General features: G+C 32.3%; 3 protein-coding genes across 4 annotated transcripts; all 3 read left to right on the top strand.

The window, feature by feature from the left end:
- The first annotated feature begins 2,657 nt into the window (after positions 1 to 2,657).
- Positions 2,658 to 4,485, top strand: LOC145949718 (protein RADIALIS-like 1). The gene is made up of 2 exons (XM_083060530.1): positions 2,658 to 3,178; positions 4,304 to 4,485. The coding sequence occupies exons 1-2, from the start codon at positions 2,919 to 2,921 to the stop codon at positions 4,326 to 4,328; spliced, it is 285 nt and encodes a 94-aa protein (XP_082916656.1). The 5' UTR covers positions 2,658 to 2,918; the 3' UTR covers positions 4,329 to 4,485.
- A 467-nt stretch (positions 4,486 to 4,952) lies between these two features.
- Positions 4,953 to 7,749, top strand: LOC145949717 (uncharacterized). Its single transcript, XM_083060529.1, has 3 exons — positions 4,953 to 5,183; positions 6,615 to 6,741; positions 7,362 to 7,749. The coding sequence occupies exons 1-3, from the start codon at positions 4,968 to 4,970 to the stop codon at positions 7,448 to 7,450; spliced, it is 432 nt and encodes a 143-aa protein (XP_082916655.1). The 5' UTR covers positions 4,953 to 4,967; the 3' UTR covers positions 7,451 to 7,749.
- Positions 7,750 to 8,291: 542 nt separating this feature from the next.
- On the top strand, positions 8,292 to 9,487 carry LOC109794992 (AP-3 complex subunit mu). Of its 2 annotated transcripts, none has more exons than XM_083060533.1 (4): positions 8,292 to 8,627; positions 8,745 to 8,844; positions 8,937 to 9,047; positions 9,123 to 9,487. In XM_083060533.1, the coding sequence occupies exons 1-4, from the start codon at positions 8,593 to 8,595 to the stop codon at positions 9,129 to 9,131; spliced, it is 255 nt and encodes an 84-aa protein (XP_082916659.1). In that variant the 5' UTR covers positions 8,292 to 8,592; the 3' UTR covers positions 9,132 to 9,487. The 2 variants fall into 2 exon arrangements, with proteins under 2 accessions (XP_082916659.1, XP_082916658.1); XM_083060532.1 differs by having other exon boundaries at positions 8,300 to 8,627; positions 9,132 to 9,487.
- The last annotated feature ends 2,553 nt before the right edge of the window (positions 9,488 to 12,040 follow it).

The raw sequence follows: 12,040 nt of genomic DNA, 5'->3' as shown, positions 1-12,040 counted from the left end.
TAATCTGCATTGGGAATATATTTATTGTTCATTCTGTTCATCTAAGTATTTATGTGCATGAACGTTACTTCTTGGTAATCATTGATGAACATTTGGAAACTAGTAACTATTAAATCTTTCTACTCCGTCTTTTGTTCTCCGTAAGGTTATAAACGCGCTAAATACCTAAATTGAAACACTCTTTGTGCTAGTTCAAATATAAAGAATCCTTAAACGAATTTCACAGTAAACAACTATTATTAAGTGTTTAAGGATCAAGATGGCAGTAATCAATTGAATTTAAAGACTTAGGATTTAACAACTGATATTTTAATATACTTGTTTAAAATTTCGTTAGTTTTGAGAATTAAGGGACATTGGGTTACACGTTTTTGGATAGCCTTAGAGTAGTTTCATTCCAGGGAGAAGTACCAATGATAACGCAATAGTGCTTCAAGAAGTGGTTTATCATATGGGTAAGTCTAAAAGTAAGAATGGGGATTTGATAGTCAAGTTGGATCTTGAGAAAATTTATGACAGGGTTGACTAGGATTTTCTGAGACAAACTCTTAGGTTGTTTGGTTCCTTGAGAAAATGGTCACCTGATCATGCATATGGTATTTCTTCTTCTAATATATCTCTATCACGGAATGGGATAATAAGTGTGTAGATGCCCTAGCTTGGATGGGGACCTAGAGAGATGCGAGTGTTGTTATGATTTATGAGCAACTTGTGTCTCTTGGAGAACTTTTGTTAGATGACTCTTTGGACAAGACCTTCGAGAGAGAGTAGTTAATTTGTTTTTATGTTCTTGCTTTTGTTTTTCTTTTTGTTTACAAAAAGGCAATTATAAGATTAAAACTATTAATTAAAATGTGATAAGATAGTCAAGTTTAAGTTTTTTTTTTAATATTTTTACAAGAATCATGCTTAGGTGTTATGATATTGATAGTTAAACATTAATTTATCTAATACAATTTAATTTTACAAATATTTTTTATTACGTTAAATAATTTAATTAATCTTTTTTTAGAATCTGAATTTGAACTTAAATCAATTCTATAAAACTGATTTCTCTAAAATTAACTTGTAACATTAGAATTGTCCTCAAATTATATATATATATATATATATATATATATATATATATATTGTTTTGATTTTATTATTGAATATCCAATATTTTTTTAGTGATATATATAAATAAGTATATGTAATATTATGTATGTGTTTTTTTTTCTTTTCATATTCACTGCTCGTATGTGTGGCTGACTGTTGGCAAAATAATTACATGGATATAATTAAAAGAAAAAGAAAATAACATTATACATTAGCTTTCTAAGTTAGTTATATTCACAACTTATGTAAAAAGCATATCAAGTTTTATCAAAAACAATCACTTCCTATATTAGTTGTGACTATAATTAATCTAAAAAGTAACACTTGCATGATCAATTATGTTAACAGATGTAAAAAGTATTTTTTTACATTGATTCAATGTTCAATATAAAATGTTTTCACATTTTATATACTTTGAATTATAGTATACATACATTACAAGAAATATTTATTAATTTTTTTTACCAATATAAAAAGTGTGATCTATGTATCTATATATTGTATTTATTTTAAAAAATTTTATTAAAGTATTAGCTTTCAATTTTAAAAAAATCTCTTACCCGTATTTTGCCCATATCCATGTAACTTAGTCTATCATTTTTTATAATCTATAGAGAAAACGGATGTATATATAAATATACTATGCCCGGTCTTTTTATAAATAAATAAATAGTAGTGTATTTTAAGCTATCATTTACTTTTTATGAAAAGGCTTGCATTATCATTTTTTTATTTATAAAAAATCTCGAAGAAGTATTAATCAGTTTATTTGACCTTTCCTAGTCTCTTATGTAAACTAATCAACAAACAAAGAATCTTTGTACGTAGAAAACTGGCCAGATAGAGAATGTTGTTATAGGGACAAAGTAAAAGATCAACACCATAGGAACATTGTTTTGAACAAGATAATATTGTCGCTGTTAGTTGCATATATATAATATATGAAGAATTGTAATGTTTTAGAGATCTGTTTTTCAAACACATCATTAACCCCATCCTTAATATATATCACTTAATTATTATATCTATATTTTCTTTATTTTATTTCTTTCTTCTCAAGTGTCAAATAGAATTTTAGGTGTCCAAAAAGGTATGAGCAATATGATGTCATAAAAATAGAAAGAAAAGTGTTAATGAAATATTTGAAAAAATTCAGTATCCAAAAAAATCATTTGTCTAATAACATGTTTAGATACAAGTTAAAAATATTTTTAAGAGTTTATCTATTATAAATAAAAAGTAATTTTTTGGTAGAAAATTTATGAAATGTACTTACTTGTAAACAAATTTTAAGAAAACATTGATACTCACCAGGTTGAGCTTGACCCACCGAAGATCTTGCTAGCAAGAGAATAAAATAAAGTCAGGTATCGAACCTAGGGGCTCTCATATACGTTCTAAGGATCAGAATCATACAGCTGAAATTTACTGTTTAATTAATTGCAAGAGTTTGGACGTGTCCATTTGGTCAACCACGAGATATCTACATATTGATTATAGTTTCAAATATAATTTATATATCAATATGTATTGTTTTCTTAGGCTAGTCTTCTATATACTTGTTCATCAATTTTCTTAATTTTGCAACGTTGGAAGATACTGATTCTCCCATATTGGTGCTCAACTTCTTGGTCCTGCTCTATTATGTGGTTCCTGAGTAGACAAATCATTGAAATTCTGCTTCATATTTGCTTATAAAAGGAACACGCATGTGCTTCCTCTCTGCACATATCAATATTATTCTCAAGTCCTAGAGTCACTTATAATACCCTTTCGTTGTTCTTAAACACTATAGGTGAATATCATAGTGATTAATCAAAATGGCATCAAGCTCAATGTCAGCTACAGGATCATGGAGTGCTAAGGACAACAAGGCCTTCGAAAGGGCACTTGCTGTATACGACAAGGACACCCCTGAGCGATGGAACAACGTTGCCACTGCTGTTGGCGGGAAAACCCCTGAGGAAGTGAAGAGCCACTATGAGCTTCTCCTCAGAGACATTGGCCACATTGAATCAGGCCAAGTTCCATTCCCCAATTACAACAAGAGTAGCGCAGAGACTGATCAAGAGAAGAAAAGGTAGAGCATATGTTTCAACACTAAAGATTAAATATGTTTTTACTTTTTAGGTTTTTAAATTTTTTCTTCCGGTTTCTATTATCATATTTTTTTGGTTCTTAGAGAAAAGTTTAATTAAAGACTATTAAACCCTAAATAAGATTTATTTAGAGACTAAAAATAATAAATGACAAAAGTTTTTAGACTAAAAATATATTCAATCTTACCTATAAATAATTAGTCTCTACATAATGCTACCAACACTTATAATATTTTCTTGTTAATATTCTTTATTATTGATTAAAAATCATAAATTTTAATTAATTGTCTTGCTATTAAATCAGAGGAAAACTTATTTAAATAAAATTTGAGATATACAAAATTTGTAATTTGTTACTAATAAAGAGAGTGCTGGTTAATAGTATGGGCCGGGGATGACAAATATACCCGTATCCGCAGGTAATACCCGAACCCGTTTCGACTTTAAAAAGAAATATTCGGTTTGACCGGGTACGGGTATGTACTTACCCGTACCCGTACCCGTCCCCGTTCTTATTTTTAATTTAATATCCACTTTCAATTTAATTATATTAAAAAAATTTAATATTTTTTATGTGTGATTATTTATTATAATATGAGATAGAGAAATAACCTAATTATAATTATAATATAATAAAAAAAATAATTTAAAAATATTATATTTTTTTTATAAAAAATAAAAATAAAAAAATTGACAGGTATGGGTATGGGTACGGGTATATCCGATACCCGATAGGGAGGAAAATAAGGATGAAAATTATATACATGACGAGTACGGGGATGGGGACGGGAACGAGTTTGACTCGCGGGGACGGGAACGGGTATCATGAAAACCGGACTCGCCCCACCCCTGCCATCCCTAGCGGTAAGTTTTCGTCTTTTCGGATTCTCAATAGAATGCTTATTAAACAAATGTTATCGACTACTACCATTAGCTTACTAATGAAAGGTTTGAGTAACATACAAAGGATCGTAGGTTAAAATTCCGATATCATTATTATAATTTTGATAGATAAATAAATAAATAAAAATTATCATCTTTATACTTTTGTATTTTTGCCTTTCTGTTGCTGGGGCTAATTAATTTCTTATAACTCTGACTTGCAGGCTGAAAAACCTGAAGCTCCAGTGATCGGCCATAGGAATCAACCATTAATAATTTGTGATTTTCAGCATCAACCCTAGTGTTACGTACGTATTAATATGTCTCATGATTCCATGATATAAATGTCTTGTCGTTGACGACTATGTTGTAGTTCCAATCCATAATAAAGTTTTCATTTTAGATATATGTGCTTTACTGATTCGTTATCATATGTTGAAGTTAAAATGCACTACAACTTCTCAAATAACACAAAAAGCAATCAATTCGGTAGAAAATCGAATTTCAGTATAGAACAACTATTGCCCCAGAAAAAGAAAAAAACAATACCCTCATGGCAAATCATCAACCAACTATATTCTAACTTTGTGATCGACAAAGGTTCCTTAAACAATTAAATTAGGTAATTTTAACCAATGATTACGTATGGCCAAACCCATTATCATGCATGTGGCTCGGATACAGTGACCACGATGGAAGAAAGTTAAAAACGATAGTGTTTATAAATGTTTTGCGGGAGTTGCTACTGTACCCCTAATAAATGAGGGGTACCGGTACTGTCGATGACGTATCGATGACGTGTCAATGATGTGTAAATCTAAATTATTTATAATTTTTTTAATTATTTAAAATTTACGTCCACGTCAGTTATATGAAATTTTATTGTTAATGGTAAACGTATGTTCCTTACGAGATTTTCTCACGGTAGTTCCTTTCTTTCGTAACAATAGCAACCCCCTTCACTGTCCCACCAATGACACCAACCTTCACTCTCCTCTTCTCCCTCTTCGCCATTTTCCTCATAACCGCCGTCACCGCCCTCGGCTCCGCCTCCACCATCGCCGTCACCTACGCGACCGCCACCGTCTGCGGCATAGGAAGAAGGTAATATTGTGTATTTAAATTTTTACATTATTTTTTTTTATTAATAATTATACGATCTCCTCTCCCCTCCGTCTCCCATCTCTCCCTCGCCCCTCCGACCGTCTCCCACCTCTCCCTCTCCCCTCCGTCTCCCCTCCGTCTCCCCTCCGTCAGTGGCTGCATATTGGGTGTTTGTTTATTTTTTTTTTAAATAATCAGGGTTTAACTTGTATTGTTTTCCTAGTTTCTTTATTTTCATGCCAGCAAATTCTGCAGGTTTGTTAACTTTCCCCTCATTTTTTTGGCTAATTTGAATATGATTATAGCTTACATTCTTTGTTGGGTTCCTACCAGCAAGTGTTTTTACTTCTAGTTGTTGTGTCTGTACCCTGGATGCTGATCCCAAAACCTTTTATTCCAAAGAAGCAACATGAAGATGTATGCTTTCTTTTGAACTTTGATTGAGCTCTCTGCTTGTTCCTACAATAAACTTTTGTCTTTGGTTTAGTTCCGATAGTTTGTTACCTCAGAGGCACCGGGGTGAATCCTACATACCACTTCAAAGCACAGAAGAGAGCTTGCTAGTGGAGTCTAATCATGATTCCCATGGTCACGAGGAATTTGAATTCAGTGAAGTCTTTGTGCATCAACTCATACACACCATAGAATTTGTTCTTGGAGCAGTCTCTAATACAGCTTCTTACCTTCGTCTATGGGCTCTTAGGCATGTCTCTATAGTCTCTAATTCTTCTCACAAACTCATTCATAATAGTATGCTCAATATTACAAAACAGCAGCTTTTGTAAATAATAAAAAAAAATGTTTTTTGGCTGCCTATATAGCAAGTAAGTGGGGCATTATTCTTGTCTTGCTCATTCAGAATTATCAAGTGTGTTCTACGAGAAGGTTCTCATTATGGCATAGGGGTATGGCAAGTTTATGAATTGCTATTTAAATTTTCTTGCTTCCACCATTGATAACCTTGGTTTTCTAGCACTCCCCTCCCTGTTTTTGGTTTTTCTGCCCGTGCACCCCCCATTTTCTTTTCCATATTCTGGTTACCTTCTCCAGCTACCCAACAATTTTTTCATTTCACTTCCTTTTTTTCCCCTATTGATTCCCCCTTTAAGCTCTAGTGTTCTGCCTTTGAAGTTATGAATTGCAATATTTTTGGTTTATTTTTTTGTAACATATGTTAGATTTTTGCTAGACTGTACATTTTTTTGGGGTATTTTTGGTATATATTTTGTTATAGCCACCTCACTTTAACCTGCTATACTATCTAGCATATTTTTATGGGCTTTTTTTGCTTGCTTCCACCATCTACCACTGCCATTAACAACATTGCTTGTAGTTTTGATACCACCCCCTCCCAAAAGGTACAATCATAATCAAGTTCAGCATAAGAAATGATTTTTTTTTTATAATTTTATTATTTGCATTGTTCTACAGGCAGTTGCATGGATTGTGCTGGCAATATTCTCACTCATAAGGCTTCAAGCTGATTATCTGCTTGTTGTAGGAGTTTGTCTGACCCTCAGCATTGCAAATATTGTTGGTTTTACCAAGTGCAAAAAAGGTGCGCAAGTTTATTGATAATATTGTTAAAATGTATGTTCCCTAAAGTTGTTTGAAATGAGTATACTGACTAAATAACTCATGTTTAGAGTCCATCTTTTATCTGTCAAATTGCAATTTATGATATTTTTTTGCCAATTCCCTGCTGGAAAAAAGGGCAAATTTGAAGGTATTATTGTTATTATAACTAGAAATAATTGTAGGGTGTTGGTTAAGTAACGAGAAGCACCATTTTGGACATAGTTTGTGAAAAGGAATAACTCCTTGTAGTAGTACCCTGTTTTGGTGTGATTGGGAACTCTGGGTCGTGTTTTTTTTTTGTTATATCAATATTTTCTGCATTGCATCTGGTTTAATTGATCGTACTCCCGTGAATGCATGTTTGAGTTCGAATAATTTGGATGTTTGTGAAACATACATGCCTTAGAAGTTAGGAGTTTCTTCAAGGTTAGTTCTACTCCATATCTTGAGAATAGTGGTTCTATTAGCTCTGTCCTTCTGTGTGTCCTCTTCCCACCCAACAGGAAGGATTTTTCTTCGTACTCCAAATGAATATCAATATACCATTTAAGCTTTAATGGAAAAACTCGCAATGGCTAAAACTGATTGGTTGTTTTTCAGATGCCAAGAAGCAGATTCAACAATTTGCCTCTCAGACAATTGCCTCTCGGTTCTCGTCTACCCTCCAGTCAGCATTCAGTGTCGTCTGATTGTCAAAAATGGAAATGCAAGTTGAACCGTGCATTATTGAGATGCGGTGGAAGGTTGTACATGATTATTTCGGCTAGCATCGGATTGGATTCATTGAACTTGCATAGTGACTAATACAACAACTGCAAAATTTTGTACTTTTTATATGAAATGGCTTGAATGAGACTTTGACGATCGAATTGCATAGTAGAACAGTTGTTTTTAGTTGTAAATCTTTTTTTCTTGTATTCTTTTTGCATCGAAGGGCTACGATTCATATTATGTATGACTGTATCAATTGCAACAAATCTTTACAGCATATGATCAGGATATTGACTCATGGAAATTGTCAAATTGAAGGATAATTATAAAAGACGATGTGGTGATATTGACTCATGCAAATTGAAGGATAATAATAAACGACGATGTTGCATCATCACGAGTAACCGGTCATAATTGTCTCAATGACCAAAACATTGCGAAATCCATTACTGCACTTTCAAAAAAAAAACCTATATTTTACTAGTAATGTTGATGTAGATTACTTGCACTTACGCTATTTTGTTAAACAACAAAAAAGAAAAAAAAGAAAAAAGATAAATTTGAGAAATGGATTTTGGAGGGCAAGGGAGACGGGATTATATATTCTATTTTTAAAATGAATTATATATTGTTTATAACAGTAAATAAAAGAATACATATTTAATTGATTTTAGTTTGGTACTAATTTCAGTTTTCGTATACTAATTTTTATATCTTTTTCCAACTATTACCAATCCTATTTAAGAGAATCAAGTAATCGACGGTAACGGATACTTTACATAATTTATCACTTTATCTTTTCGTAGATAAAATTATCAAAATTCTGAATAATTTTTTAAATAAAAATTTGTCTTGTCTTCTTTTCTCTCAAGATTGGTCATAGTCAGCATGGACTGTCAGGATTGATTAGAATACAATACAGTGATAATATAAATATATGAAAATTAAAGTATTTAAAGATTAAATTAATAAGATAGAGATTGGATATCCATGTCAGCAGCTAAGTTTGCCAGCTTCTTCTGGTTGGAATCATTTCAAAGATGACTCATTGCTTCACTGTAAGTTATTTTACGCACTTTTCTTCCTTCCGATTTGGGGTTCACTCGAGAGTAAGAGAGTGATGTTGCAGTGCATATTTCTCGTCTCAGATGCCGGGTAAGATAAACAAAATTATGTATTAGATTATTTTTCACATGTATGCTTTGAGTCTGCTCCACTTGCTTGAAATTCAGTGTTAATTTGACTGCAATTTGAATTTAATTTCATGGGTAGAGAGTTAATGCTGGAGAAGCAGCTCACGGGGCACCGCCTGGATCGCTCCATTTGTGCCTGGTTCTGGGAACAAACCATTTCACTAGGCGACTCCTTCAAGGTGTTTATTTTATTTTATTTTGTTTCATTTTCACTTTTTTATTTATTTATTTATTTAAAATTTCATTCACCTTATTTATTCGTGTCCTTCAGCAACAACCAGTGATTGCCTCTCCCACGCATTATATTTTCCATGTTTTTCGCGAGGGAATCACTTTTCTGGGGTGCACGCAAGTTGAAATGCCACCCTTAATGGCCATTGAGGTATACCTTTTGCAACTCATGATGTGAAGCCACTTTGTTTACTTTTCTATTTTCTCTTAACTATATGATTTTTAGTTTTTGTAGGGTAGCTGATGTCCTCAATGATTATTTTGGGGCATTGAATGAAGACATAGTTAAAGACAACTTTGTCATTGTGTATGAGGTACTTATCTACACAGGAGTTGTATACCATACCCCACAACTCCATGATATGCAATACATGTTTACAGCACTGTGAAAGGTGAGACAATTAAGATCAAGGAAGCTATATCCTTAAACTGAGGCAAGAAATGAGTCAAATGACAAATAGTTAATTAGCTTATAGGCTACAGCAGCTCAATTATCTATCTACCATAAGTAATCACACAAGAACAGAAATGAATGCAAGTTTTGTTAGATCCTGGTGTCAGATTCAGCTGCATTGAATTCTGTGCAAGGGGGAACAAAACAATTTTAACATAAATTAAATTTGTATAGTTTAGTACTAAGCTGAATCAAAGGTAGTTTAGTACTAAGCTGAATTCATCTAACACATTGATACGAGTCTGGATACCGTGTTGACAAGACATACTGTTTCAGCTTCATTAACAAAGCGAAAATTCCATAGCATGGAATCTGCAATAATGCCACCGCAAAGTACCTACACATCAATTTCAAAGCATTGAAAAAAAAAGAGGAAAGAAATCAGCAAATCAATTCTAATAATTTATAAGAATCAGGTATCTTAAAAGCTAGTATAGAACAAGAACTAGAGCAATTTCGGAGCTTCTTAAAAGTGTTTTTAATACAGAACAATAAAAAATAATTAAAATAAATTTTTCTATAAATTATGCATAAATTACAATAAGATTTTGAAAAAGTCAAGAAATGGATACGGTCACCTGTTTTTTCCAGAGAAGAAACTTACATTAGACAATGATGTCTTCATAGTAGTTCAAGCCAAACTCAATAGTGTCAGTCAAAGACTTTATACCAGAGATTAATGCAAGCATGAAAAATCCACTGGAGAATCACATATGTGACTGTCCATAGGCAAAAGTATCCTATTCTGAACCAAGGGAATCTCTGAAGAGGAATAAAAAAATAAAGGGTAAGAATTTTCTGATGCATAAGAATTGGAAGTGGACAAATAAATGGAATCAAATGCAGAAACTCACCAGACAATTTAAAGCTGTATCACCTATAAGGAAAACTGCATTGATTGAGTGCATAATGACTATCAACTGCCACGGGAGAATATACATATGGTTAGGTGCTATGTTGCTTAATTATGTGATAGAAAGTTACAGGAGAAAATTTGTTGGTGGTCAATAGGGTCATAAATGATACTTACAAAATTTAGATTGTAATCTTTGATGGTTAGAAATGGAACAATTATGAACCAAAATCAATGCAGATGCAATGTCATCCAAGATAGGTTCCTTAAGTTTCCTAACTGCAGGTTCCTGCCTTTTCATAAAATCCTGCTCCCATAACTACAGAAATTATATAATCATATAAAAAAAATGTACAGATAAATCTTAACAAATTCATAGACAAATTAAACCACTTTCTTACCTTTACAGTCGCAAATGTTATATTATACGATTTCATTTTCTATCTCTTTGTATAACTACAAAACACACACAATTAATTAATTCTTTACTGTCATGAAATTTATTAATTAGGAACCAAAAGTGTGAAGGTAAAAATTAACCACAATAATATTGTTACTAACCCTGCAACTTGCCAATCCACAGACCATGGCCTCTAGTATATTGATTAAGTAAAACTAGTATATTTACCTGATTGGTAGAAACTGAGTACAAACTACGTATTAAGCTTATAGTTTTAATCCTTCTTCCTTGAACATTTTGTTTAGAGCCACTTTATATATATTATGCTTACATTATAGTCATACTTTACAAGTATTGATGCGGCTGACCACTTAAAAAATGTTATGCTTATCTGTCTCTCATGCAGTGATTGTTAATTATGAATTGTCCTGAATTAGAAAAATGAATAGTGGTACAGCAAAAGTGACAGCAGTCAAACACCTACAACTGGATGTGAGTACAGAGTTGCCAAAGCACGTGCTTGTGCTTGTGCACGGTCATCACCCTCCACTTTGGGCAAATATATCATATATGCTATAAGTTTACTCATGTCAAGTAATGGTCCAATAAGCAGCTTGTCATCTAACCACCTAAGCGAAACAGAATGAATTACAAAAGAAACCTTATTAAAGAAAAACTAAAAGCATTTATATTCTGAAGATCAATGTACTTACATCCTTGTTCATGCCCCCATGTTGCTAAGCTCAGGTGGGATTTCACCCTTCATATTCCTTCTCGAAAGAGTTCTAATATAGACAATTACTAATAGTAAAATTTATTCAGCTTTAAATATTAGTGAATGGTTAGCATAGCAAAATGGAAGCAACTACATATCATTGTATATTTCCTGTATGGACAATAGACATAGAAGCAACCTTGGCTCTCAGGCAGTATGTAATCAGCATCAAACAAATTAATAAAAATCCTCTCTTTCAACCCTGCATAAATTGCTCAGAGCCTATGACTCCTCATAGAAAAGTTATCTGTCCGCCTAAGCGTCCAACTAATTAAAATCCTGCCTCTTTTAGTTATCTTCACTACCACTTCCTGAACCTTCCGTCCTGAAAAGCTACCACCACTTCCATGGATAATCTTCTCTACACCAATAAATCCTAAACCCACTAAATAGAACTCCATACCTACCCCTAACCCACCCTCTTTATCTTCTATAATAGTATTTTTATTAATTTATAAATTATTTTTAGAATAATAAAATTTAATTCATAAATAATTTATGATAATAAAAATTAAATTTAATAAGAAATTATAAATTAAAAAAATCTTAAAAATCCTTTCATCGAAAAAAAAATTTCTAAAAATATTCTTTCATATATCATACGGTCTGAAATAAAATAATTTCGTGACAGCTATATAAATTTTTATTCTGTACTTAAATAT

The sequence above is a fragment of the Cajanus cajan genome, chromosome 7 (assembly GCF_000230855.2).
Source record: "Cajanus cajan strain Asha chromosome 7, NIPB_CcT2T_4, whole genome shotgun sequence".
NCBI lineage: Eukaryota > Viridiplantae > Streptophyta > Magnoliopsida > Fabales > Fabaceae > Cajanus > Cajanus cajan.
This window is presented reverse-complemented; position numbering and strand designations above follow the sequence as displayed.